The 26,643-nt window shown below is 47.2% G+C and overlaps 1 protein-coding gene and 1 long non-coding RNA gene across 2 annotated transcripts in view; one reads left to right on the forward strand and one right to left on the reverse strand.

Annotated features, from left to right (window-relative positions):
• Window positions 1-1,614: 1,614 nt before the first annotated feature.
• LOC110478959 (uncharacterized) lies at window positions 1,615-21,954 on the reverse strand. Its single transcript, XR_002466842.4, has 3 exons — window positions 10,083-21,954; window positions 7,032-7,145; window positions 1,615-4,760 (listed from the first exon to the last, which is right to left on the reverse strand). It is a non-coding gene; the product is annotated as an uncharacterized LOC110478959 (long non-coding RNA).
• XPR1 (xenotropic and polytropic retrovirus receptor 1) overlaps window positions 9,107-26,643 on the forward strand; it is a 114,276-nt gene continuing 96,739 nt past the window's right edge. Inside the window, exons 1-2 of the mRNA XM_021545923.4 lie at window positions 9,107-9,412; window positions 16,456-16,507. Coding sequence (XP_021401598.1) covers window positions 9,344-9,412; window positions 16,456-16,507 — 121 coding nt within the window. The 5' untranslated portion in view covers window positions 9,107-9,343. The remainder of the gene's footprint in view (window positions 9,413-16,455; window positions 16,508-26,643) is intronic.

Consider the following 26,643-nt stretch of genomic DNA (forward strand, 5'->3'; position numbering starts at 1 on the left):
GCAAAGGTTGTAGCTGGAGTTGTGCAAATAGTGAATCTTTCTGTGGAGAGAAATATCTCAGCTCTAAGTTTTTTGGTTTGGAGCAGCCAGATGAAATGTTGTGTGTATTCTGTTTTCTAAATGGAAATTAAAAGGAGAAATTTTGGTTTGGTTGACCTAGAGTATTTTGTTTGGTGTGAAGAAAACACCACAACATTTCTTTTTGTTTCATTTTATTCAGCTATACTTAATCTATCCTCTTTCCTTTTTTTTTTTTTTTTTTTTTTTTTTCATCCAGCAGGAAAATCTGGCTGTTGGACCTGGAGAAAAGGAGTGTCAGGGGAGACCTTATTGCTCTCTATAACTCCCTAAAAGGAGGTTGTGGCCAGGTGGAGATCAGTCTGGTTGCAAGAGACAGGATGAGAGGAAATGGCCTCAAGCTGCACTAAGAGAGGCTCAGGTTAGGAAAACATTTTTCAGGAAAATGGTTGCAAATGCTGGAATAGGCTGCTCAGGGATGTAGTGAGGTCACCACACAACAACCACAGCAGAGCCCTTAGCTGTGAAACAAATCCCACATGGTTTTTTACTGAAAAGAATGAAAGAAAAAGTCACTTCTTATGTGTGGGGTTTTTCACCAGGATAATGATGAAATTTAGCTCAGTTTTGATGTTTCAGTTGCCCAGAAATTTTGTGGAGAAGACAGAGCTGAGGTGTTCAGCAGGAAAGCCCAGCTGAATTTGGGCTGCCACTTGCACACTGCCCTCAGCTCACATTGAGTGAATAATGCTTTTATTTGTCACTGCCCTGTCACTGCAAGACTGTGGATGTCCCTCCTTCCCTTCTCCATCTCCCCAGGCAGGGTTCTCTGCATGCCTCGGGTACCCAGCTCCCAGATTCCCTGGCAGCTTGCTGGCCACTGCTGAGCTGCCTGGAGCACACCAAACACCCCCCAGGCAGGAGATCTGGTCTGTGCTGCTGGAAAGAAGTGCCCAGCAGTGATCCTGCTGGGATGCTGTCCCCACCTGCCCCCCACCCTGGCCTTACCCGGGGGCACCAGGAGAGTTTCTCCCCAGTGAGTGCTTGGACCTGCTGTTCATCCCTGCAGAGCCCCTGGATAATCCCCTGTCCTCTGTCCTCTCCAGGGAGATGAACACCACCAGATGAGCTCTCCTTACATCCTGCATCCCTCCCCAAACCCTCCTTGCTCCCACATTCTTCCCTGGAAGCCTCCCTGCACTGGGGCAGGGATGCAGCTCTGGAAAAGCTGCTCCTGCTGCCGGCTCAGCTCTCCTGCAGCGTGCAGAAATGGAAGGGAGTGCCTGTAATTGCAGCTGTCAGGAGTAACAATCACAGGGCTGCTGTTATAAATGGCTCCAGCCTGACTTTTACTTACAGATTTCCCTCACGTGATGCCACGAACCACAAAAGATAAAACCTGCACCACAGAAAGGTAATTTCAGCTTCTGGCTCTGTGGAGGGGGATTTGTGCCTTGTTTTGGCTGTAAAATAAAGCAGGCATGGTGTGTTGGGGAGTTTTCATGAACAGGGTGGGACTGCTGGGGTATGTCTTTGAGTTTTATTTGCAGCATCAGCCTCATTACACGGTTGAGACAATGGAAAGATGGCAAAAGCTCACGTACAACTAGCAGTAGCTAGAGATTTATTTGCTGCAGAGCATTTTAAAAACTTTCTGGCCAACAGCATATTGCCAAAGCTTACAGATAGTTGTTCTAGTTAATTACTAAAAGCACACCTACACCTGCTTCACACAATGCTTGCTTGTCTGCTCTCTATTAACAATACACAATACACAAGTTCAGAGTTTTCTATTCTTTCTCTTTCTAAAGCCAACTTTTCCCAGCTTTCTAAAAATCTTATTACCTTTACTATTTCCCACAGCATGGCTTGGGCTGCAGGTCAGCATGTCCTGGTGGGGCTGGGGTGGCTCAGAAGAAGGGGACACCCAGTGTCTCCTCCACGTCACCCTGCAGGGGCTGAGCCCAGGTGTGAGAGCCCCTGCCCATTCAGTGGCCCCTGTTAGCCAGAGAAGGGTTTTAGGCTAATTCCTGCCAGATTTGTAAAAATTGTGATGATGTCTGGAGACAGAGAGGATCTGCAGGGCATGGGGGTCTCAGGCTGTGAGGGTGACCCTTGCCAAATCTGCTGGCATTGCTTGGAGGCCTGAAGAAATTCCAGGGAGTCCCACATAGGTGTGGTTTGTTCCAGGGCTAATTTCTGTGGTGAGGACAAAGCCAGGCTGTGTCTGGCTCACAGCTGCCATCAGAAACCAGAGATCCAGCAGAGCATGGAGCTCCCAGCATGGACTTATCCAGAGCTGGGATGAGAACCCACCTGATGTGCTGCCCTCTCTCTCTGCCCTGATGGCACAAGGACCTCTGGAACACATCCCTACTTGCTTTAAATGATTGTTTCTGATCTGACATCTGTCCTGAGGCTGCAGGACCTGGACCTGCATGTTGTGGTACCTGTGGATGATCCAGACTCAGCCCTGGTGCATAAGGAAATGATCCTGAGGTATGTGATTTCCTTCTCCAGGCCAAATGAGACCTCCAGGGAGGAACAGACAACCTAATGCTGTCCCAAGAGATGTCCCAGCTGACTGGAGCACAATGTCTGGCACCTGCAGCCCACTGGGGACATCAGCAGGAGATGAAACCCTAAGGATTCTCTTGACTCAGGGCTCAAGCTAGGCAGGGTCAAGCCAGGTTTGGCAGGAGCAGCTGTTCTTTCCCTAAAACCACAGGATCATTCAGGTTGGATAAACCTCTAAGACCACTGAGTCCAACCATTAACTCAGGACTGCCTTGTTCACCACAAAACATGTTCCTAAGCATCACATCCACACTTTTTTTGAACAATTCTAGGGACCTGGGTTCTACCACTGCCCTGGTTTGCCTGTTCCAGTTCTTGAGCACAATTTCAGTGGAGAAATTTTTCCTAATATCCAATCTAAATCTCCTCTGGAGCAGCCTGAGGCCATTTCCTCCAGTCCTGTCAGAGAGGAGAAGAGATTTACTCCCACCTGGCTATAGCCTCTGACCACAGCCCTTGCAAATAGGAAGCCTGTGGCCTTTTGTGCACTTTGATAAGGTCCAGAGGTCGTTAGAAAACCCACAAAGCTATGTCAGGATTTCCAAAAACTCTTAGGAAGTCCAGCCAGCTTTAGAAGTCTCTGCCACAGCTATTACCACACACCTCAAGCTCTCTGGCACTCAGTTTTCATTGTCATTATTGACACACTGGATAAGAGACACAAGTTCAATGCAGAGAATTGCAGTGACATCCTCCAGCATGTACCAGCTCTGGTGTCACACAGGGACATGGGCTGCTCTTCCCAGCAGGACCTCTCACACGGCATGACCCCAGTCCTTGGCTGTGTCATGGGAGTGGCACAGGAAAGAGGAGTTCCCCCAGCTTTTTCACTGTGCTTGTGGCAGCTTGGTGCCTGCAGCATCGATGCACCAAGAAATGCCAATATCTTGTGTTTCCAGCACAGCTTGCTGTGACTCTGGTGTGACAGTGGCACTGGCTGTGTGACCCAGCAGCAGCTCCATGGATGCTGTTTCTCATCCCAGGTCACCTCCATTCCTGCTGTTTGGTGGGTTTCCTTCACTCCCCTCATGTGGTGTATTCCCCTGGGAAAGGGCCAGCGGTCAGGGAGGCAGGAGTGTGTTTAACAAGGCAGGTGAGATTGGTGTAAACAGGACAGGAACGGTCCCAAGGCCACCTGGCACTATACCAGCCCCTGTTCCCTGGAAAACATCCCAAAGGGATAAGGGTCTGTGCTGCTCCAGAGCACGGTGGGGTAATCTATGCATGGTGAGGTGCAGTGGGGACAGCTTCAGCAGGGGGATTTAGTAGTGCAGCAGTCCTGGAGATGGATCAGGGATGCTGGAGGCACTTCCCAAGCTCTCCTGGAAGCAGCCCAGGCAGCCCTGGGGCTTGGAGGAAGCAGCTCTTATTTCTTCTCTAGTTTTAGACCTTTTCAGTGCGTTCAGTTTTCTTAACCACTGGTCAGCTGCTGTCTTCTCACACAAAGCAAGCGTGCAGAAATTAAAGCAGGCACGTATATGTGGGTTGGAAAGCATCCAGGAGCAATCACTTACACACCAGGGAAGGGCGTGAAACCCCCCCCATCTGCTCCCGGATTGAGGCAGCACAGCGAGTCCCCAGCCCTGGCACAGCTCCCAGGGGCTCATCCCAGCGGGGCACGCTGCGCTCCTGGCAGCCCCAGGGCAGGGAACCGCCGGGGAGGAGGGCTGATTTCGGAATTTCCAGGCAGGATGCTGCCGAGGGGACACGTGTGAGCTGCCAGGAGCTGCCGGGAGTCAGACCAGGAAAGGTCACCCGGTGCAGAGGCAGCTCTGCTCCCAGCACAGGGCACGCTCCTGGGAAAAGGGAGCTGCTTCTTTCCCCCTGTAGCTGCATCCCTGAGTGTTCCAGCAGCAGCCAAACCTATAAATGGGTTTCCAGTCAGGGCGATGTTGTTGCCTGGTGTTGGGACTTTTAACCTCAGGTGTGTAGCCACGCATGGGAAAAATCCTCTCTTGATGATGTGCAAGCTCAGCAGGGCATGGTTACAGCTCACAGACCCATGTCTGCATGAGCTGCCCCATCCATGTGGGGAATTTTGAGTCCTAAATCCACATCTGAGATGGACTCAAGTCCCAAAGGATCAAATTCAGTCAGTCAAATTCAAATTGACCCTGCTGCATCCAAGGTGGAGGAAAGCACAACCCCTCCTGGCAGGTCTCCTCCTGAAACAGGGAGAAAAGCATCATCTTACCCACCTTGGAAAATCTGCAGGAGCTGCCAAGGCAGTGTGTAGAAGAAGATGGATGGATACCAACATCCCTGCCACTGGAATCAGATCAATCCACTGCATTATTATGTCCTGGAAGCCACTGTTTCCCCTGGCTTTACAGAACTTCCTGCAGGCGGCTAACCTGGCTGTATAAACACTCTGCTCCCAGTCTGACCTTGTGCACTGCCTCTTCCCTGGGGTCTGGGACCCCCCCAGCTTCTAGTGCTCATCATCACACCCTCATTCGTGCTCCAGGGAGAAGAAATATGAGAAAAATCAATAGCTCCAGCTCAGGGGGATATGTGCATTTTTGCACTGGGAAATCTGATATATCGACCCCGTTCCTCAAGACAGCCATCGATGGAGCTGGTAATGGGAGGGCTCAGGGCTGGGGGTTCCAAGGCCAGGGCTGATGCTCTATTGATCCTGGCAGTCAGGGCAGCTTCTCTTGGTGTGATTTACTCAATTCTCTTGTTGTTCCACATCAAGCTTGTTCCCAATTTGCTTTTACGTCTGTATTTATTTATTCCTTGTTTTCCTTGCCAAGCAGTGGCAGTGAAGCCTCTGGGTCATCCCTCTGGAGCAGGAATCCCCACATGGGCAGGGCAGGGCAGGGCAGGGCAATGAAGGATGCAAAGAGCAGCGTTTGGCCCTCCTGATGCCTCCCCTGCCTCTGCACCAAGGCTGGGATGGTCTACTGCTCCCAAAACCCTGGGATTGGGCATTACTTCTTTTGTTTTCAGTGGAAAATTGACTTTATCTGCTCAGATTCCACGGATGTTGAATGACAAGGGAATTTAGGGCATTTTGTAAATCACACCAATCCCCCTGACCCCATGGTCCAGGCTCAGCCAATCCTGCTCTGCTCATGGGGCCAGGGATGGTCATGCACTTCCTCCCATGCCAAGTGGAGCCCCTAAATATCCAGGCATCTTAAAATCCTTTTGCCTGGGGAAAAGGTGGGAGGAGGTCCATGGGTTTCTTGCATTGTCTCCTGTGATGGAAAACCCTCCTCTTTGTGATTTTATGAATGTCAGTAAAGCAAATTTTCCCTTGGCAAGACTATTTTTTCTAAAGCCTTTTTTTTAAGACTTCTTTTCCCCAGCGATGCAGAAGCTTTAAAAGTATAATTATATATTTTAAAAAAATCCCACCATGCTATTTATAAATTATTCTATATGCTCCCAACAAAGCAAGTGCCAGACTGCACTGGCGGAAAGCCCACTCCTTGCTTGGTTTTAAAATGCAAATAACATTGCTTCTGTGATTTTTTTTTTCCTAACTACAACAGCATGGGGGAAATCACAATGCAAACTCTTTCCTGGAAAAAGGAGAGAGAGAGATGAGGAAAACGTGGCAGCCTTGTGCAAGGGAGGTATGGGGAGTGAGATTCAGACCTGAGGTACAGAGACTGGGATCCAAACTTGGGCTGTGGGGACAGAGATCCAGACCCAAGACTAAGATTTTTGGGCCCAGCATCCCTCCTCAGTGCTGCCTGGATTCCCCCTGCCTGCCCTCCACCCAGCCGTGGGCGGAAGGCAGTAGAGGCATGGAAGAGTGGTGGCCTTTTCTCTTTCATTTAAGGCTTCTCCTTGCCCTCTCTCCCTTCCTGCATTCCTCCCCCAAGCCTGGATGTGCAGACCTACGAGTTTTGAAACCTTTAGAGGAGTTGGAAAGCCCCAAGTCCCAGCAGAGCAGTGAAACACGAGGATGCTTAGTGTGGTCCCAAGGGGTATCTGATAACGGGAGGCAGGGATTTGCCAATCAGATATTTGAATGGAGCTGTTTCTACTGGGCAATGGTGAGCAAAGAACCCAGCTTCTGCTCTGCCTCCCCTGTTACCATCTGTCTTCATTTAATGATAAAAAAATAGCATTTATTGATATAAAATAAATAAAGGGTGGGGGGGATTGCTGGTTATTTTCCATCATGAAAATCACCAGCTGTCGTATCAGAAGACATTAATTTATTATACACCCCAGTACGTATCCCAGGCAATGCCTCCCGCAAATAACAAAGAGAATATTTATTTCTTAATCCTCTTTTCTGCCCCCCCCGCTGCAAGTTATCTCCGGGAGCCCGACAGGATTCAAAGGGTCGGGCTGTGACATGCCAGCTGTGACATGCCAGCTCCCCGGGGCTGGAGCAGGCTCGGCCCGGGGCGATGTCACCGGTGTTATCAGGCACAGCTGATGCCAAGGTGAGGCATGGAAAAGCCACTGACCTGCGAAATGTAAGTCAAGCTGTGCCACTCGTGCCAGGGCCAGCGCCGGGCAGGCTCGCTGAGCGCCAAGCGTCGCAGCGAGGGCACGAAAGCTCCGCTCGTTTAAAGGGTTTGCTGCAAGCGTAATTAAGAGATGGTATCAGCGAGAGCCAGGCGAATCTCAGCCCTCGCAAATCACAGATCCCCGAGCCTGCACAGGACCCCCATAAATCTGAGCAGCAAACGAGCTCTGCGGGTGTCAGGGGGAGGGATGCTCCGGCAGCTGCTGCCAGGGAGGGACCTTGTGGTGCCGAGGGGATGGGATCGGCCCTGCCGAGGGTGGGAAAAAGATGAAAACTGTCACACCAAAGGTTGGGAGGCTTGAAGGAAACCAAAATTCATTTCAAAGGAGGTAAAGCCCCAAAAACAAGCAGCTGGGGAGTGGCAGGGTTAGGGCCACTGAGGATCTTTGGGATAACCAAGGGTTGCAGCCCCCTGCCAAGTGGCTCCAGTTTGGTCCCTCAGGCCATGATCCAGTGGGTGCCAAATCCCCAGCTCCAGGGGTGTCTGTTCCATGGCAGACATGGCCCTGTGCAGGTGGGTTTGCTCCAACAGCTGCCCTGGAGTCCCTACTCCCCTCATCCCAGCCTGGCACTGATGGGCAGTACAAGGGCAAAGGCGGTGGAGATCATGCAGCTTTTGGAAAATTTTCCCTTTCCTCTCCACACCCTTTATTTTCCCCTCTTATCTTTCTTTCCCTTTTTTGCTGGTCTCGTGTGGCCCGTCAGACCAGCTTCCCTTCTCCCTCAATCCTTACTTACTCTTTCCTGCAGTTTCTCCTATTCTTTCTCCCATCTTCACCTCTGTTCTCTGTCTTTCCTCTCCTTGATCCCTTCCCATTCTGCCACTTCTTTTCTCCCATGTGCACCACTCTCCCTGCTACACTTCTCCCCTTCTCATCCCCTTCCCATTTCACCTCATCTTCACACCATTCCCTTTTCATCACATCCCGTCCACATCCCATCATATGCTAATCTCATCCCATCCTATTCCTTTTCCAATACCATTCCAATACCATTCCCATTCCCATTCCCTTCCCATCTCATCCCTGTCCCCATCCCCACTCTCATCCTATCCCATCCCATTCTCATCTCCTTTCCATCTCATCCCCATCTCATTCCCATCTCCATTCCCATTCCCATTCCCATTCCCATTCCCATTCCCATTCCCATTCCCATTCCCGTCCCCATCCCCATTCTCATTCCGTTCCCCTTCCTGTTCCCATTCCCGTTCCCATCCTCATTCACCTTCCTGTTCCTATTCCATGCTCCTGTTCCCATTCCCATTCCCATTCCTATTCCCATTCTCGTTGCCATCCCCAGTTGCATGCCCGTTCCAATCCCCGTTCCTGTTCCCATTCCCATTCCCATTCCCATTCCTGTTCCCATTCCTGTTCCCATCCTCGTTCACCTAACCGTTCTTATTCCATATTCCCATCCCCATTCCCATTCCCATCCCCATTCCCATTCCCATTCCCATTCCCATTCCCATTCCCATTCCATATTCCCATTCCCATTCCCATTCCCATTCCCATTCCATATTCCCATTCCCATTCCATATTCCCATTCCCATTCCCATCCCCGTCGCAATTCCCATCCCCATTCCCATCCCCATCCCCATTCCCATTCCCATTCCCATTCCCATTCCCATTCCCATTCCCATTCCCATTCCCATTCCCCGTTCCCGTCCCCGTCCCCGTCCCCGTTCCCGGACATCCCCGCACTCCCGGGGCTCGCGGGTGACGCTCCCGCGCCCCAAACCGGACCCCGACCGCGCGCGAACCGCGGCGCCCCCCGGCGGCGAGCGCGGGAACGGCGCGTCCCGCGGGCGGAGCCGGGCGCGGGCCCCGCCCCGGGGCGGCGGTGCCGGGGACGGGCCCGGGGCGGAGCCGGGTTCAGGCCCGCCCCGGGGCGGCGGGGCGGCGGTGCCGGGGACGGGCCCGGGGCGGAGCCGGGCGCAGGCCCCGCCCCGCGGCGGTGGGCGGGCGGCGGTGCCGGGGCCGCGCGGTGCCGGTGCCGGTTGGCTGCGGGCGGTGACGGCGGGAGGCGGTGGCGAACATGGCGGCGGCGGCGGCCGGGGAGGCGGCGGCAGCGGCGGGGCGGCGCTGAGGAGGCCCGAGGCGGGCTGAGGAGTGGCGGGGCGGGCGGGCGGGGGCCCATGTGCGGTGGCGGCGGACCCCCCCCGCCCCCCACTACCGACGCCCGGTCGCAGCCAGGCGCCGCCGAGGCGGCTCTGCGGGCGCGCAGCGAGCGCGGCCCCGGCCCGCCGGCAGGATGAAGTTCGCCGAGCACCTCGCGGCGCACATCACCCCCGAGTGGCGGAAGCAGTACATCCAGTACGAGGTACGGCCCCGGGCACCGGCCCCGCGCCGCGGGGCGGTGCTGATGGAGAGGCGGCGTGTGCGTGTGTGTGTGTCCGCCGCGGCGGGCAGGCTGCGGCGCTGGGCACCCCCCGGCCGTCCGCTTCGTTAATTACGGAATTAATTACCGCCCGTAAGCTCTTGCCGGGGGACGGAGGTCCGGGCACACGCGCGGCACCGGGCACCCCCCCGGCCCCGGCGGGGGCTCGGCACCAGCGCCGGTTCCCGGAGGAGCGGTGACTTTGAGCGCTCCCGGCCTCCCAAGGGCGATCCCGCTGGGCTGGGCAGCTCCCGGCGCCCTCCCTGCCCTGCCGGCGGCCACCGGCACCGCTCTGGGCTCCCCCGAGCCCCCCAAACTGGCTCCGAACCCCCTTCAACTCCCCGAGCCCCCCAAAACTGGCTCCAAACCCCCTTCTACTCCCCGAGCCCCTCAAAACAAGCTCCAAACCCCCTTAAACTCCCCGAGCCCCCCAAAACTGGCTCCGAACCCCCTTCAACTCCCCGAGCCCCCCAAAACTGGCTCCGAACCCCCTTCAACTCCCCGAGCCCCCCAAAACTGGCTCCGAACCCCCTTCAACTCCCCGAGCCCCCCAAAACTGGCTCCGAACCCCCTTCAACTCCCCGAGCCCCCCAAAACGAGGAAGGCAGCAAACCTGCATCAGCTCCGGTTTTATGATGGTTTTTAAGTAAGGCTCTGCAGCTCGCTGTTCCACACTCCAGTCGGGGCGTTTATGAGCACTGTTTGCACCAAGTTCTGCTGCATTAATCGTGAATTATCTGCAGAACACAGCTTTTTCGGGCTTTATCACGGCAGCCTGCTAAAGGTCATGCTGATTGCTTCGTTTCGGATTTATCACACCGATTCTGGGCTTGGTTGGAACTGGACGGAGCTGGAGGTGGTTATTTGTAGTAAAACCATTTCCTATTTCAATGTCAGCAGTAAAAGTGGCAGGTGCCAGCGATGTCTTTTCCACAAGTAATAATTAAATCTAGACAACGGAAAGCTGATTATAGGACAGCCACGATCAGCAAAACTTCTTGACTGATTGACTCAGTGAAAACCACGCAACATTTGTTGTTGTTTGAGGGCCTGTATTTTATCCCTAGGACTATAATAGCAATTTATTTATGCTATCCATATTAATCTGTCTGCATTGGCAAGGAAAGCCACATTTATCTTAGCTTGCTTTGTTATAATGTCGAGCTTGAGAAGTTTATATCTATCCTTTTCATTCTTCCTTTGTTTTCCTTTACCTGACTGCAGAGGAACGGATGTTTAAATAAAAGCTGCAGTTGGATTTGGCTTTACAACAATATTGTGATCTCCTTGAATTATGTGGAAAGCTAGATGGCCAGATAATGCTATCAGTCTTTGAGGTGGAGGAAAACCATTGTCCTGGTAAAATAAAGGGCCAGCTTAGTTCCGCATCGTGTCTCTAATGGGTTATCCCTGTGAGAGTTGTCTTCTGTTCCTGAAAACAGAAAACTTGGGTATCTTCCTAAGAGCAGCTTTGGAGATGTGTTGGAGAGGAAGGCAAAGGGGAAATAAAAGGGTGAAAGATCTAGCTGCATGCTGAGCAAACAGCTGTGCAGAGAGGGGAAGGAGACCCAGTGAACTACGACACCTCGATTAATGTGTGAAGAGCTCTGCTGCTCGTCGGCCGCTGTTTTCATTATGGGAGGTTAATTTTCAGCCGTTTTAACTAGGGCACTATGATTATGTCATTCTCCCTTCCTGCAGCCCAGTTTAAGATGTAGATTTCAGTAAAAACTTCCTTCAAGTCGTTGCTCTTTCTAATCACAAGTAATCCCCTCCTTGGATAGACAGCTTAATGTGGAGTGAAGGAAAATACCAACCTCACCTTCCCTTTCAGTTATAACTTTCAAACTCTTTGTTTGCCTTGTTGCAGCTGGCTGGATGCGAGTCAGCCTCCTGCTTGTGCATATTAGACTGATGGAATAGCCTGGCATTTATTATTCAGTAACTGGTGGTCGAGTGGGTGCAGTGCATAAAAGCCCAGCACCACCTCCATTTACTTGTTGATTATACCTGGAGCAAAAAGCACCCAGCCTTCCTTTGTCCAGAAAAATTCCCAGGTGTTGATTGGCAACTGTGAGGGTTAAACTTTGCCTGTGTTACTTGTGTGCAGTGCTGCTTTACAGAAGGTGTCACAGTAACATTTTCAAAGGTTATTTGTATATTTAATAGTGTTATAATGTTTCTTCTCCTCACAGTTTATATGTTTTCCTTCTTAATTAACACAGGAACCACCTGAGTTCAGAGATCTTCTTGGGTAGGTTTTTAACTCTGAAAAGATTCTTCCTGTTTCCAGGATTTCACATTCAACATCACAGAATTCTGGAATGATTTGGGTTGGAAGGGACCTTAAAGATCATCTTGTCCCATCCCCTGCCATGGGAAGGGGCAGCTTCCACTATTCCAGCTTGTTCCAAGCTCCATCCAGCCTGCCCTTGGACACTCCCAGGGATCCAGGGGCAGCCACAGCTTCTCTGGGCAACCTTTGCCAGGGCCTCCCTACCCTCAGGGAAGATTTTTTGCCTCATATCTGATCTAAGCCTGCTGTCTTTCAGTTTGAAGCTGTTCCCCATGAGAGGACTAAAAGATGATGCAGAAATTGCTTTCTCTAAGTCGTTCTGTATCATAAAGCTTACACGCCCTCATCTTTATTTTCCACTCTGGTATTTGTGGTCATTTCCACTGGAGAGCAGGTGATTCCTGGAGCCTGGCAGGACCCAGGTAACCTGTGAGATCCTTCCATGGGATTTGGAGCAAGCTTTGCCTGTCAGACCAGGTGTAATCTGTTGGTGATAACCTTGGAAAGAGGAATGGGATTGTTGCGTTTTCAATACCTAAAAGTGTAGTTTCACTTTCAGGTGGTGTTAACCAATTGACAGCCCTCAAAACTTCTGACCATCCACATGCTCTTTCCCTCCAAAAAGAATCAGTTTAAATATTCTAAGTGTGCTTGTAGGAAATGTGGTAGTTGCCTGAGCTTAGGGCTGGCAGTCAGGGTGAGAGCTTTAGGGAGAGCAAAAAACATTCATTTTCTTTAAACAGACATAAGTAAGATATATTTTGGTATTATTTGCTTTCAGTAAAAGCTCTGCAGTGACCATTACTGTACGTCTAAGCTCTTTGAGAAGGAGCACTTGGTTTACAGAAAAGAGGGAAAATGGCAGTGAATGCTATTCTGTTTCATTCAGCTTTTCCCAAAGACATTTACCATGACTGAGCCAACAATAATGTGGAGCTTTAAACCATGATGGACTTGATTTGGCTTTCCATTCCAAATTTCCATTCTAAAGATTGCATGAAATGATGTGGATGTGCCTCACCCTGGCGGCAGCAGTGGAGGGCTTTGCTCACCTTGTTTTAGGGGGTCTGGCAGTGCATTTTCTTCTGTAAAGTGAGTCACATTTTCCTAGCCTGTTAAACTACAGCTGTGATATGCACTGCTTCGGTGTACATTTTTGCCTTGAGAATTTTGGGCCACTCACTTACCCCTCAGTTCCTTTGGAAAAATATGAAAATGAAAAAAATGGAAAACAGGAAAAACATGAAAACAAACACAATCCCAACTTTTTGTGTCAGATGACTGAATTCTCATTTCCACATAGTACTGAACAAATTCAGGTAACTCTTGCATGAATTTCAGCTGATGCTTTCTTTTTTTTTTTTTTTGGCTAGGAGTGTGCTCTGCTGCATATAATGCTCATTTTTGATGCAGGGAAATATTTGGGTTGCTAGTCCTCTATCCAGAAATCCTCCTGGGTTCCTTTGCTCTCGTGTCCCTCTCTGGATTGCTTTCAGGAGGAGAGCATTGCTCAGACTTCTAAATGTAAATGTGTATCTGCACATCCAGCTGATGGAACTGTACAACTCACTTGTCCAGTTGCCAGATGGCTGTTTGGTTGCAGTAAATCTGGCCTGAAATTGTTTCTCAGCAGAAGTTTGATGGCATTTTTATAGGAAAAATACATAATACCTTTGAAATCACAACAGCTGTGGAGGGAGGAGCAGAACAATTATTACAGGTGCAAAGTTCATGGGAGAGTTGGGTAAAGGTGTGAGCAGGTGACCTCCCTTCCCTTTTTTTAATGGTTTTAAGTCATTTTGCTGTTGCAGAAGAGGAACAGGTTGCTAAGTTTTAGGCGACATTTCTCCCAGACACCACCTGCAGCAGGAAGTGGGTGGGGGCAGAGGATAGCTGAGGTTGCCTGCTTGCCTTCAGAGTGTCTCTTGCAGAAACGCTTTCAGTTTTTGGGAGGTGGCCAATTCTGCTGTCAAACCCAGCTTCATGATAGGCAGTTCACACCCAGGCTTGCCACCTCCTGACACAAATCTGTTGTGCTATTTCACTATTTGTCCTTCGGGCTGTTAGCAGACGAGCTAAGTGGTTTGAAAGACTCCTTTAAAACAGTGGGTTGTTTTTTTTTGAACGTTTTAAGGTTTTTGTCCTTGATTTTGTTCACTGATAAGGTCTAATGGTTGCATTTTCAAGTGTTTTCTTTTTGCCTTTTTTTTTTTTTTTGTTCCCTTATATGTATTTACACAAGTTGACTGATGGTGTAAGGTGTAGCACTGGCACAATCTAAAGCAGGGAAATAACCCATTTTGTTTAGTTTGAGGGCACAAACAGTAATTCTTGAATGTTTCACATTGACAGTGATGGATAACTTTTGTAAATGATCGGTTCTAAGATTCTGTAATCTAGAGGACTAAATAGTTTAGGTGTGAAGGAGCACTGAGTGTTTAACTTTCAGGTTATTGGTTTATTTATATAGGTCAGGAAAGCAGTAACAAAATCTGCTGCCCTGCAGCTGCCAGATTGTACTATGTCAGTCTGCATGGGGAGAGGTCTGTGGGACGACTGACACCTTCAGCTTTCAAGATTATTTAGTGCAGGACTGTCAATGTTGTCCTTTGTAATTTGTGTTTTTAAAAAATGACTGATAAAACCAGAGATAGGCATTATACCGGGTTTACCTCTGGTTAAGAGATGAGTTGTTACTACAGTGACTTTCAATATGCTGTCTCTTCTGGTTTGTTTGTCTTGTGTCACGTCGTGGTTCATGGAAAAAGTTACAGGTAGGTGAGGATGATGACTGGGATGGAAAAGGAGGAAGATTTTTTGGCTATTTGGTGTGCAGAGACAGATCATGTGCTGCTGACCAGTGAGTCCTGGGGGGAAGGGACTGAAGTGGCCAGTGCTCCTGAGCAATTTTAGAAAAGCACCAAGAGCAGAGGAGAGCTGTGCTGCTGGCATGAGGATCATCCAGCAGTGGCTCAGTTGGGAAAACAATTATGCAAGTGACCTTTGCTGAGACCTCTGTGGACTCAGGAGCCAGACCTTTGGGAGATGCCAGAGCTGCCGGTGTAAGCAGCCACCTTGGGTATCTTGTGATAAACAGACTTGTCCTTTAGACCTTGTGTTTACCCAATGTGTTACAACAGCATTCAGTTCCCTGCTGCTGAGCTGATGGTTTTTACCTCCAGGGTGTTGGGGGATTTGTCATTTAACCTAGGAGGTTTTATCCTGGGGCACTGTGACACACACCTCTGCTTCTGCTATCTTTTGGGGTTATGGAAGTATGGGATATGCTAAGAATCAGGCAGAATAGATAGGAACTGAGAAGACCTGAATTACTTTTTTTGTTTTACATTTCTGTGGGCTCAAAAATGAGGGAATAAGGTCAGTTTTTTGTGGTGGTGGAGGAGGGTACTCATGTTCAGTATGGGTATTAAGGTGTGAGGTGTGTATAAGCAAATCACTTTGCAGTAGGAATGGGTTCTTTGCTCTGGCTTTTAGTTCCAAAGTTATGGCTAAGGTTATTCATGAAGTCCTAGAATGCTTTGGGTTGGAAGGGACATTTAAGATCCTCTTGTTCCAACTCCCTGCCATGGGCAGGGAAACTTTCCACTAGACCAGGCTGTTCCAACCCTGTCCAACTTCAAGGGATGGGGCAGCCACAGCTTCTCTGGACAACCTGTGCCAGGGCCTTACCATTCTCACAGTAAAGATTTTTTCCCTTATATCTTACTCCAACCTGCTTCTGTCAGTTTGAATCCATTTCCTCTTGTCCTGTCATTCCTGGCCATTGTCCAGATGTTCCTCAGTTCTCTTGGAACCCCTTTAGGCACTGGAAGGGGCTCTAAGGGCTCCCTGGAGCCTTCTCTTCTCCAGCTGAACACCCCCAGCTCTCTTACCTTGTCTCCATAGCAGAGGTGCTCCCACCCTCTGAGCATCATTGTGACCCTCCCCTGAGCTCACCTCATTCCTTCAGTCTTTGGTCTGAATTCAGTTTATGTGGATGTGAGTGAGCAAATCTCTATCCTGTGTCTGGAGTAATACCAGCACTTTCACAACTGCGTGGGAAGAAGCCTTCCAGAAAGGAGCTGCAAGGCAGCTCATGGTGCCTCCAGGACCTGAAACCTGATTCATTAATTAATTCTGGCTGGTGTTAATGTTGCCCTTCAGTTCCCACCTGTAGAGAAGGCCATCACCCTTGGTTCCCTAATCTCCTTTATCATGTTGTCTTCAGCTTTTAGAATCGATGTGTTTTTTGTGATCCTGTATAACAGTGATGAAAAATCCCTGAGGCTGCTTTTCCTCCATTTGCTTTGACAAACTCCTCTGTGTCACGCAACACTTCAGGTTTGGTTGTTATTTCTTCCATTTTTTTTTAATGTAAAGCCCTTAGCATCCTACCAACTGGGAAACATTTTTCCAAAGGAAGATGCTGAAATGTACACTTGGAATAAATTTTATAGATTAGTAAGATACCAGGCTTTAGACAAAGCAGTCAGTAAACATGAACCCGTTTCACTTGTGAACAGAAATACGTGTGATAGCCTTGACATTATGTACTATAGCTTTCTGTGCCAGTCTGCAGGATAAAAGGGCTTTAATTGCTTTTGTTTTTAAACAGGCATATCAAAACAGTGTAATTTTTTTCCTCTTTTAATACTAACTGTGTTTCTTGTTCTCTGCCTCTCCCTTGCAGGCTTTGAAAGAGATGCTATATGCAGCTGTGGACCAGGCCCCTTCTATAGAAGGTAAGCAAATTGTAACCCATAGTTGTGTTTTTCTTGGCACTGGGTGCTGGACACGTAGTCCTGCTACTTTTCTGTCCTCAGTCCTCCTAAATTGGTAAACTTAATATCCTGATGGGCAAATGCCTGGCCTTTCGCAGCCTGCATGCTATATTTGATTGTTAGGACTCTTTGTCCTCTTTCCTTGGGACAATAAATGTCTTTGTATAGTTTGAGACAGCAACAGCTGGATTCCTCTTGCTTATAAGGTCATTCAGTGGTGGAAGTATTTTCTTCATTGCTTGAGAATAAAGCTTTGTTTTCCTGTGAGAGCCTGCCACTCTGGGAGATAGCTGGGCTGGAGAGACACTGGTTCCTGGTTTGTTACTGGTGATTTGAGCTGGAAGAGTCTCATCCTTTTGTTCTGTGTCCTCCCTGAATGCTGTGCTGCCTCTCCCATGTGGGCATGAGTATATCTTCTTGTTTGCATGTGCTTATTGCCTCTGACTACTCTAGCTTATTCTAGTAAGGTGTTTGGTTTTAACCTCACTGAATGTTAAATGGTTTGTTTAATTAAGTGATGATCTGTGCAAAATTTCTTAATAGAGCCTTTTACTTTCTGTATCCTTCTTCCTTTTGTTGTCTTTTAAGTACTGAAGCCTCTGTGTTGCTTCCTTATTTTCTTGCCCTTCATGTGGATTTCCAACTGCTTTATAACCTCCTTACCTTTATTATTTTCACTTTTATTGCAGAGTTAATTTTACTAATTTCTGAACGTGGCTCTGAGCTTCTTGTATATTTATAGAGCAGGAGAACAAGTGTTGGTGTAGTCGGTTGTCTAACACCAGTAATACTGGTCACTCTAAATGTTAGGCCATTAATTACTTTCCTTTTGTTGATTAGAACTGGGAAATGAGGTGTGATGTAGTTAATGTGATTTGTTTTTTAAATTTAACTCGACTCCACCTGTTCTTCGATTAGAATTTTAAAACCAGAGCTGCAATAATTTGTAGTTTAAGAGAGTGTATGTGGGATGGGGCAGTCTGTCCTTAAACTCTTCAGAGATGCATTCCAAGCTGAAAACTTTGTGGAAGCAATGCTCAGGCAAGTGTAATTTTTAGATTTAATCTGACACTTAGCAGCTCACTCAACTCATCATGCTGATTTTGTTAGAAGAATCATACTTTTCTCTAAAGTACAGGTCCTGGAACTAGGTTTCTAAAGATTATGGTCCTAGAATCCAGAATCTGTGGGTTATCTTTGGAAAACTCAGCATACAATGGCAAAGACTAAGTCTTGCTTTATTATTTTAAAGTAGCAAAATTCCATAAAACTCACCACAAAACTTTCTCTCCAAGAGCATAAGACTAAGAGGAGCTGAAGTCTTCTGTGTAGGCCAAACTGACTATAGTAACTTTTAAAGACAACTTACTGATGTTATTGAAAACCCAGCAATATTTTTATGGGAGACTGGAGCAATTATAAGACCTTTCTTTCCCCTCTTTTCTGTCCATTGATTTATTGACAGTGGGAGCAGATGGTGTCTGTGCTAATAGAACTTTGCAGTCTAATGTTGGAATGTGACTTCCTGGGCTTGACTAGGGTTATCTAGGATTTCAAGGTGGGCTTGAGTTGCTCATTGTAAAGTGTTATAATTCAGCATTTTGATTTCTTTCTGTAGTGTGCTGTGATGTTTGTGTGTAAACATATTTGGCCAAGCAAGAGGAGGTGAAGAATAAAATTATATATTTGTGCTCTTTTAAACACTGTTAGAATTTTAACCTGTACTTCTGCTTCCTCTGGTGCTTTAAAGGCCTCAACAAAAGGAAAGCAATGACTTAAGACAGTTTCCATCAGTAGAACAGTGTTTTGTTCATTTTTGGAGGGTCTTTTCCTCTGTACTGTAGAGAATATAATCCAAACTGTTTTGAACCACTCCTATATAAATTTGACTGCCTGACCTACCCTTAAGTGGAGAGCAGTTACACTAATTCCTTCACCTTTTGTGCTGGAAATGAAACAACAGCTTTTTTCCATCCCTATTGCTTACATCCTTCTCTTTTTTAGGCCCTTCTGCCTTTGTTCATAGGAACTTTAGGCCAGGTTTAGTACATGACTTCACACAAACCTTACCCAGAACACTGCTCTAGTCCCTGTCACAGGACATGGAGCAAGTTCCTTGCATTTTGGGAGGGAATGGAGTAGCTGTTGTCAGGGGCTGGCTGTTGGCGTGCATGTTTCCAGTTGAATATGGATTTTGCAATGGATACTTCTGTGTTGTTTTGGGCTTAGCACAGAAACTACAGGGCTGTGCTACTGAAACCCAGCCTCCCAGTATGAGCCTAATGTAATCTCGTTTTAGACTGGTCTAACTAAAATCCATTTGCTAATTGATCTCGTTGATCACAGACATGCTGCAGAGCTCCAGAGCTGGCTTTGATTTACCTTGCATGAATTGTAAGCTAATCTTTGGATCATATATTGGATTGTGAAGACAAGGGAGTTTTGTACAGCAGAGCTGAGGCTTTTCCTGGTTCTTATTCTGCTTGGCTGGATGTGTGATCTGGCATTTGTGAATGAATTTCTTAGATTTCTGCTGCAGGCTGCTTACTATGTCAGTCAGTAAAATTTGTGTATAGACAGAAATGCTTCCTATTGCTTAGTAGAATGCTGAAAGCACTTTGGAAAGTCTTTAAAACAACAAAAAAGTGCTACTCTCTTAAGGCATGTTGTAAATAATAGGCAAGGCAGGTAATAGGTGAGCCATCCATCATGAGCAGCTTTCTTTGGGTTTGTATTTGGTCATTTTCTGTTTGTGGATGGGTAAACAAACCTAACTTCAAAATGACTTCTAAAGTTTTGCAAAGGACAGTTGCTTGTGCTACTCTAGTGGACAAAGTGCTGCTGAGAAGAGGGTCTTGGCTCTAAATTGTACAGGTTTTTCTGTGGATATATGGTGACCATTCTCCCTGTGCTACATTGAATCACCCTATGTCTACCTGTTTTTTCCTATTTTTGGGTAATAAATAGACTGTGATCTTAATAAAAAACATTGTAGAGGTGGATAAGCAAAACCTCTCACAGCTGTATGGTAGGAGGAGGTTGTTTATAGCTGTCCCCTGACACAATTGCAAGGTGCTGTGGCTCCCTGTGTTCCATGAGGGTTATTCCAGACTGTAGCATGTCTTTTCTGGCAGTTCCTAGCTGCACACATATATTTCTCTAATCTGTTCAAAGATACATTTTTTTCATCCATCTGTCTCCTTTGTAATGGCAGTTTTTATATGCCAGTGTTATTCCTCCAGATGCTCCTCATCTTTTTACAAGGCAATCCCCTGATGAAACCTGCACCATCCTTCCACCTGAGCAACATCTGTACTAAATTAGTGTTCAGTGTGTTAATTCAATCCCGTGCACATCACTGGAAGAGGTATCAAATGATGCTGGATCCCCAGCTGTACGATGAGACTTGCTTGGCTTTCTGGAGAGTTCTTTGGCGTGTGTTTGCTTCGTTAGCTGTTGCATTCTGCTCACTGTTACCAGAACAACAACTGAGGAATGAGTGGATGCTGCTCCCAGGATACCATTCCCAGCTCCCTGAGGCACAGCTGGAAGGCCTGAATGCAAGTGTGCCAGACCACGCACCCTTTTTTGACCCTAAGATACCTTTAGCAAGAATCTGTCATCATTTAGAGGTTAAACTAGAGCATAGTTCTGCTTTCCTCTGAGGCAGAACGTGCAGTACTGCAAAAGCATGAAATTCTGACCTCACTGGGAGCATGCTGGGTTTTTTTGGTTGACTCCTTGTCCTCCCACTGCTTTCTGTTCCATTTGTCACCTAGTAAAGCAGGTTAGTGGACCACTCTTGCTCGGAATGCTCCTGATTATTCCACTTGGTGAGCAGATGTGTCGGCATCTCCCCAAGCTCCTTACGGTGCTGCTCTGCTCGGCTGCAGCGGACACGAAAGTGCAGCTGTAAATTATTCATCCTCATTATCTGCTCCAATGGACAGGGGCCACTCTAAATGTTATTTCTTAAAATATGTGCCTTTCAGATATTTAAATTTATCCTCCCTTTAATAGTTGTGTGAACAAATATCATTGTTGTAGTATCAGATGATACAAGAGCGTCCTGTTGTATCCTCCTATTATGGAAATTACTTAACCCCAATCCTGAATTCCAGTGGCACCTTTCAAACAAGGATCACAATGGCTCTATGGGAAAGGAATGGTGTATCAGGGTAGGAGTGGGGAGTACAGGTGCTCGCTCTAGGGTAAAATTCAAACCCAGAGGTAAGAGGTGGTGCTAAAGCAGCATTAATTGGTAGGGGAGAAGCTTCAGTGGTGACAGATATGCTCTGCTGGTGCCTGTAATCTTTGTGGTTGCCTGTTTACTCGTGGTGGATTAGGAAAGCAAGAGATGCAAGTTTGGGACATTCTGAGAGTGCCAGCAGTGGCAGCGTGTCCCATGTTATCCCACCCTTGTTTCTGCTTTCATTTGTAAGGCACTTGCCCTGTTAACTGACAGCTACAGGTCTTTAGTGTGGATTTATTTCTGTTGCAGGATAAACAAAAGAGTATTCTTCAGGGGCATAAATAATCTTGGTGAATAAGTAGGGTGTAGGACATCACATTAGTTTTCTTTCCAGAGGAAGTTATGAGCCTGACAGTTTTTGTTATATGCAGACATGCTTTGTAAGGTTGATCAAAGGCTTATGATTTGTCTGTATATATGCAGATGCCTTCTTTTTATTTCAAAATAAACATTTATTTCCAATTGCACAAGATCACTTTGTAGCAGCTTGAGGTTTTGTTTACATGGGAATGCTTAAGGCTTAAAAGAGTCTTAAACAGAAGTGCTGCACATCAGAAGCAGTCACAAAGAGATTAATACTTTGTCTTTATTTCAGCATTTGTCACACACCCATGAGGACATGGGGGTTGGTGTCCTACACCCCAGAGGCAGGTCCTTGGTTCTGCTTAGGCTGTAATTCAGCCTCTGTATTTATAATTAGTATGTAAACTAACAAAAAAAAAATAATCCCATGACAATCCTCTTCTGAGTTGGAGACCTGATGCCAGGTATTGGATTAGCTGTAAAAAACAGGTTATTGGGCTTGTGGAAAACGTTAGCTCCCAGAGTGTGCCAACGGTGGACAGGAGGAGAACTTGGCAGCACACCAGCATTTAGAGAAGGAGATGATGTCTGGTTTCTCTTCCCCTGGAGCAATAAAATTTGAAAGGTAAACAGTGCATATGGTTGGAGTAGGGTCCAGAGAGAACAGCTGGATGCTCACTAAAATATTTGGAGCACAGATGCCTGTGTGAAAACGTGGAGTACCGTGTGTTCATGTAAAAGTCATTTTGCCGTCGGGAGCGGTTCAGTGCTCACAGCGAGTCAGCACAGAGACTGCTTTGTACCCAGCCCTGCCACTTTCTGTGCCTCCAGAGCACTGTACCACACTGCTGGTACAGTGACTTCCTCTGAGGTGACGAGCACCAAGAGGCTGAATTGTGCTTAACCAGTCATGAGTGTAACATGGATGTGGAATAAAGGTCAGGTAAGGCACAGAGCTGGAGTCACAGAATGGAATCAGAGAGTGGTTTGGGTTGAAAGGGATCTATGAAGGTCATCCAGCCCTCCTGCCATGGGCCAGGACACTTTCCACTAGACCAGGCTGCTTCAAGCATGTCCATCCTGGCCTTGAACACTTTCAGGGATGGGGCATCCATAGCTTCTGTGGGCAACCCATGCCAGGGCCTGCCCACCATCACCATGAATAAAACCCATTTTATATGTAATCTAAACTGACCCTCTCTCAGATTAAAACTATTACCCCCTGTCCTAACACAACAGGCTCTGCCAGAAAGTCTGTCCCCAGGCTAATTGGGTGACTGAAAGTGACTTGTTGATTGTGGAGACAATCATAGCCAATATGAGGTTTGATGTCATTACTGTCCTGTAGATCACAGGTTCTCAAGTTGTGGTCTGAGAGTACATTCAAGGCCTGCTGGTGTGCTCAGGGGCCTGTCCTGCCTACAGATACTGTGAACTCTTTCACTAATGATAAACCAGAAAGTCTCCTGGAGCCAGTGGGAGCCTCTCTGGGGCTCAGGGTGCTGTGGAACCATGCAGGGTAACCAAGAAGGTCATGAGGGGTAGGTGGTTTAGCAGCTTGATCACCATTTCGTTATGAAGGAAGCCTGTGATTGTGGTCAGTGGAAATGCTGGACTTCCTCACCCTTTCCATTTGCCCCATGGGCAGCTCATGGCTGATTCTCTGCTTCATCTGTGTGGACAAGCTGGAAACTTGTGCTGCTGCTGAGCAAGCCTTCAGCCTTTTCCTGTTTTGTGGTGTGTTCTGTGCAGCTTCAGCAGCAGCTCAGATTGCTCTGGCACATTCGTGTTGTGTGAAGAACTCGAGTCCTAAGCATACCAAAGAACAGGCTCAAGGCTTAGGAAGAGGCAGTTAATTGAATCATAGAAGGTTCTGAGTTGGAAGTGTTGTGGAGTCCCAACTCTTATTGCCCCTGCACAGGACCATCCCCAAGAGTCACACCATGTGCCTGAGAGCACTGTCCAAATGCTCCTTGAGCTCTGTCAGGCTTAGTGCTGGGACCAGTTCCCTGGGGAGCCTGTTCAGTGCCCATCCACCCTCTGAATGAAGAACCTTTTCCTAATATCCACCCTAACCCTCCCCTGACACAGCTCCAGGCCATTTCCTCAGGTCCTGTCACTGGGCACCAGAGGGCAGAGATCAGTGCCTGCCCCTCTCCTGTCCCTCATGAGGAAGCTGAAGGCTGTGCTGAGTCTCCTTTTCTCCAGGCTGAACAAACCCTGTAAGCTCAGCCTCTCCTCAGATGCTTTCCCCTCTAGACCCTTCACTGTTTTGCTCTGTAATTTTGTCCTGTGTCCTTTTTTCCTTTACTTCAGCATCCTTTGGTATTGAGTGCTAAAAGGTGTGAAACCCAGGATAATCCAAGAGCAGGAGATAATGGTGGAAGCTGGACCTGGCAGTCCAGGCTGACCCACAGGAAAGGGCTGGACCTAGAGCCAGGTCTGCAAACCTTCTGCTGCAGAAGGGATGTACAAGATTTCTTAATGACGTGTGTAGGATAACAGCAACATCAGAAATGCTCAGCTGTGCCTTTTTCTTTCTCTCTCTCTCTTTTTTTTTTTCCCTTTCTCCTTCCTGCATTTGCTTTCCCATACAGTAAGATGCCAGTCTGCACTTAGAGGAATTAACAGTGCTTGTCATTTAGCTGGAATGTGCCAAGTTTCACGTTAATGGTCAGAACTCAAGGGTTGGAAAGTAGATTTGTAATGTTGGAAGACTGACAGCCAGCACTCCTGGGACAGCAGTGAGATATCAGTCAGCAGTGAGGTATCAGGCTGTACACATGAGAGCACTGCACATGTTTATGCAAGAAGCCAGTATTTATTGCTTTGTTTCAAAAAAAGGCTTCTCTAGACATCTTAAGAGCAAGATTTAGTGTGTGTGTGTGAGGCAGCCTCTGGCTTTCTAGTCATTCCTTTGGCGCCGTTTGATATAGGTGACTTGAATTATTAGACAATTAGGATTTTTGGATGAGACTGTAGCTACTCAGTGAACAATGCAACATGAATTAAGGTTGATTGGCTTCTCTCTCTTTAAAAATGCATGCTGTGGACAAGGGAATGAGCAGAGTGTCCCTGGAAGGAGATCTCATTCTTCTACATCACAGCTGCTTGCAAGATACTTGAGAAAAATGGCCAACATGCCAGTGGCCATGGAGTGGTGACATCTCTGTGTGACCAAAGGCTGTCCCTCTTCCTAGAGTGGTCCTTTGTGTTCTCTTAATCTGCTTTAAGGCCACACCACACAGGAAGTATTGCACAATTGATCTCTCAACATGAGAAGGTCTCTCTTGGATTAGGTAATTTTACAACTAGCAACAACGTGGCAAAAAGTCAACCCAGTCCTAGTGACGTCTGATTTCTGAAGTAAAATTGAAAGCTAGTTGCATATTTCACCTGTGTTGGGTTTTTTTTTTTAACATTGTATCTGTAGCCTTACAGCTTGACATCAAGCAGATAAAGAATCAATTTTAAAATGTGCTTTTTGCAAATACATAATCTTTAACTTCAGTCACAGCTTAAAACTGCAAAACTACAGCATCTTGGATTTAGAAAGCCACTGTTAAAAAAAATTACTTCAAAAATTTCTATATTATTCTATTTATTACACAGCCATGTAGTTAAGATATTTTAGATTGTTTTATGCTGCCTTTGAGTGTGATAACCTTTTTTCCCTGAATTAGTACAGCCTCAGTGTGAAAGCCTGATCCTATAGTTCAGTTCTTTTGGGAACTGGGAAGGGGAAACCATGGAGAGGTATAAAGCATTATTTTACTGACCTCTGGTATGACAAGAGTACATAAAATTCCTTAGTTGAAAGGCAGCAGCACCATGAGTCAGAGTTGTCTATGTTTAACTAAAAATCAGAAAGAAGACTGCCTGAAAATGCATCAACTTACTTTTTAAAGTGGTTTTTCTCTGTCCAGGGTGGTGACTGGGATCACAGAGGGCAGAGACATCACTGGAATGGTGCAAAGCCTTTCTGGGCACTGACTCTTCTCGAACTGTGCACTCAGCAGCTTGGCTTCCCCTCTGCAAGGCGGGGGGAAACCTTGTTTATCTCCTAGGAGATGGAAAACCAATTTCTACTTCTTGATGAGAAGCTGGCAGGCTATTTGACTAAACAAGAGAAGCAAGGCAGTGTGGCTGAGAAGAGGGGAATATAAATACCAATATAAATGCAATTTATTTTGCATGTGCTATATAGCCCCAAGCACACGTTTTAGAGGGGGAGTGAGAATTTTTTGCATGTTGAAATGCCAGCTCTAAATAGAAAAAGAGGCAAATTTGACATCCAGACTGTGTTTATAACCTTGGTTTTATTTTTACTGTAATTGCTTTTGCATGCTTTTATAAATGCTCCTAATGTCTTCGTGGGGCAAAGTGCAGAGGAGCTGCAAAGATCAGTGTGGGTGAGCTGATAATTTGGGATCTGTCTTGTCCCACAGTTCCAGACTTGTTGTGATGTGTGGCCAAGGCTGCTATTCTGGAAGCTCTGAGAGTCAGAGAGTTCAGTGCCTCTCTGCTTGTCAGTCCTCTCATGGGTCAGCTGCAGGGGAAAAATGGGCACTGCTGGTCTAAACCCCCATTTTTAATTTTCATTCTCGCCTGTTCCAGCTGATTGATCATTTGTATGAGTTTGTCATGAATTTCTTTGGTTAGAATGCTGTGTGTCAGGGCATTGGTGTGGCTGCTGAGAGTGAACCCAAGTCCTTTATGGGCTCAGCTGCAGGAGTGAGTCACAGGTGAGGCAGTAAAATGGGATAATAATGAGCAGAATTGGCTGATGGACCTATAAAGTGAATTCTATAAAGAGCTTAATAGAATTTGGCTTGTCCTTCAGTGTTTTGGTGTGGCTTTGTCTTCCTTAATCAGAAGCAGCAATCAGGAAGCGAGGAGAGAAATAATCTGAGAGCCTGATATGGCATTCCATGTTATTTCATGGTCCCTGAGCTCTGCAGTAGTCCTAGGCAAAGATTCACTTTCTCCCCTGTCCAGCCACAGGAAAACACTTGGAAGCCTTGGTTGGGGCTGCACCTTGGTGAACAAAGGTGCAGGAAAACAGCTTTTGGAAGTTTCATGTGCTTCTGAAGCCTTTGGGAGATTGCAGTTCACTATCATCCAGAGACAAGAGAGCTTCCCAGGGAGGATGAAGGAAAGGAAAAATCAAAATACCTTGTGCTTGTCTGTGATCAAGCTAGATTAAATCGTGCTCACAAGTGGTATTTGTGAATATAGAGATTGCATTTTGGATGCTGGAGGTGATGATTTTGACAGTCATTTATGGTGTGGATTTAATTAATACAACATCAATAAGACTAGTTGATTAAAGCTTCATGTTTCAAAGGATAAGCCAGCAAAATATAGATTGTAAATGGAATTTTGAGCAATTGGAGGCAGAGAGGACAGAAACAGGATTCTGAGCTTGAAGGGCTCACCACACCTGATCAGCCCCATATGCTGCCTGATCCTGCTGAAAAGTGACTGCTGGTTCTGGTCAGCACTTCAGATCCTGCAAAAATACCCCATGCATCAGGTGTGA

This window comes from Lonchura striata, chromosome 8, assembly GCF_050655825.1.
Source record: "Lonchura striata isolate lonStrDom1 chromosome 8, ASM5065582v1, whole genome shotgun sequence".
Classification (NCBI taxonomy): Eukaryota; Metazoa; Chordata; class Aves; order Passeriformes; family Estrildidae; genus Lonchura; species Lonchura striata.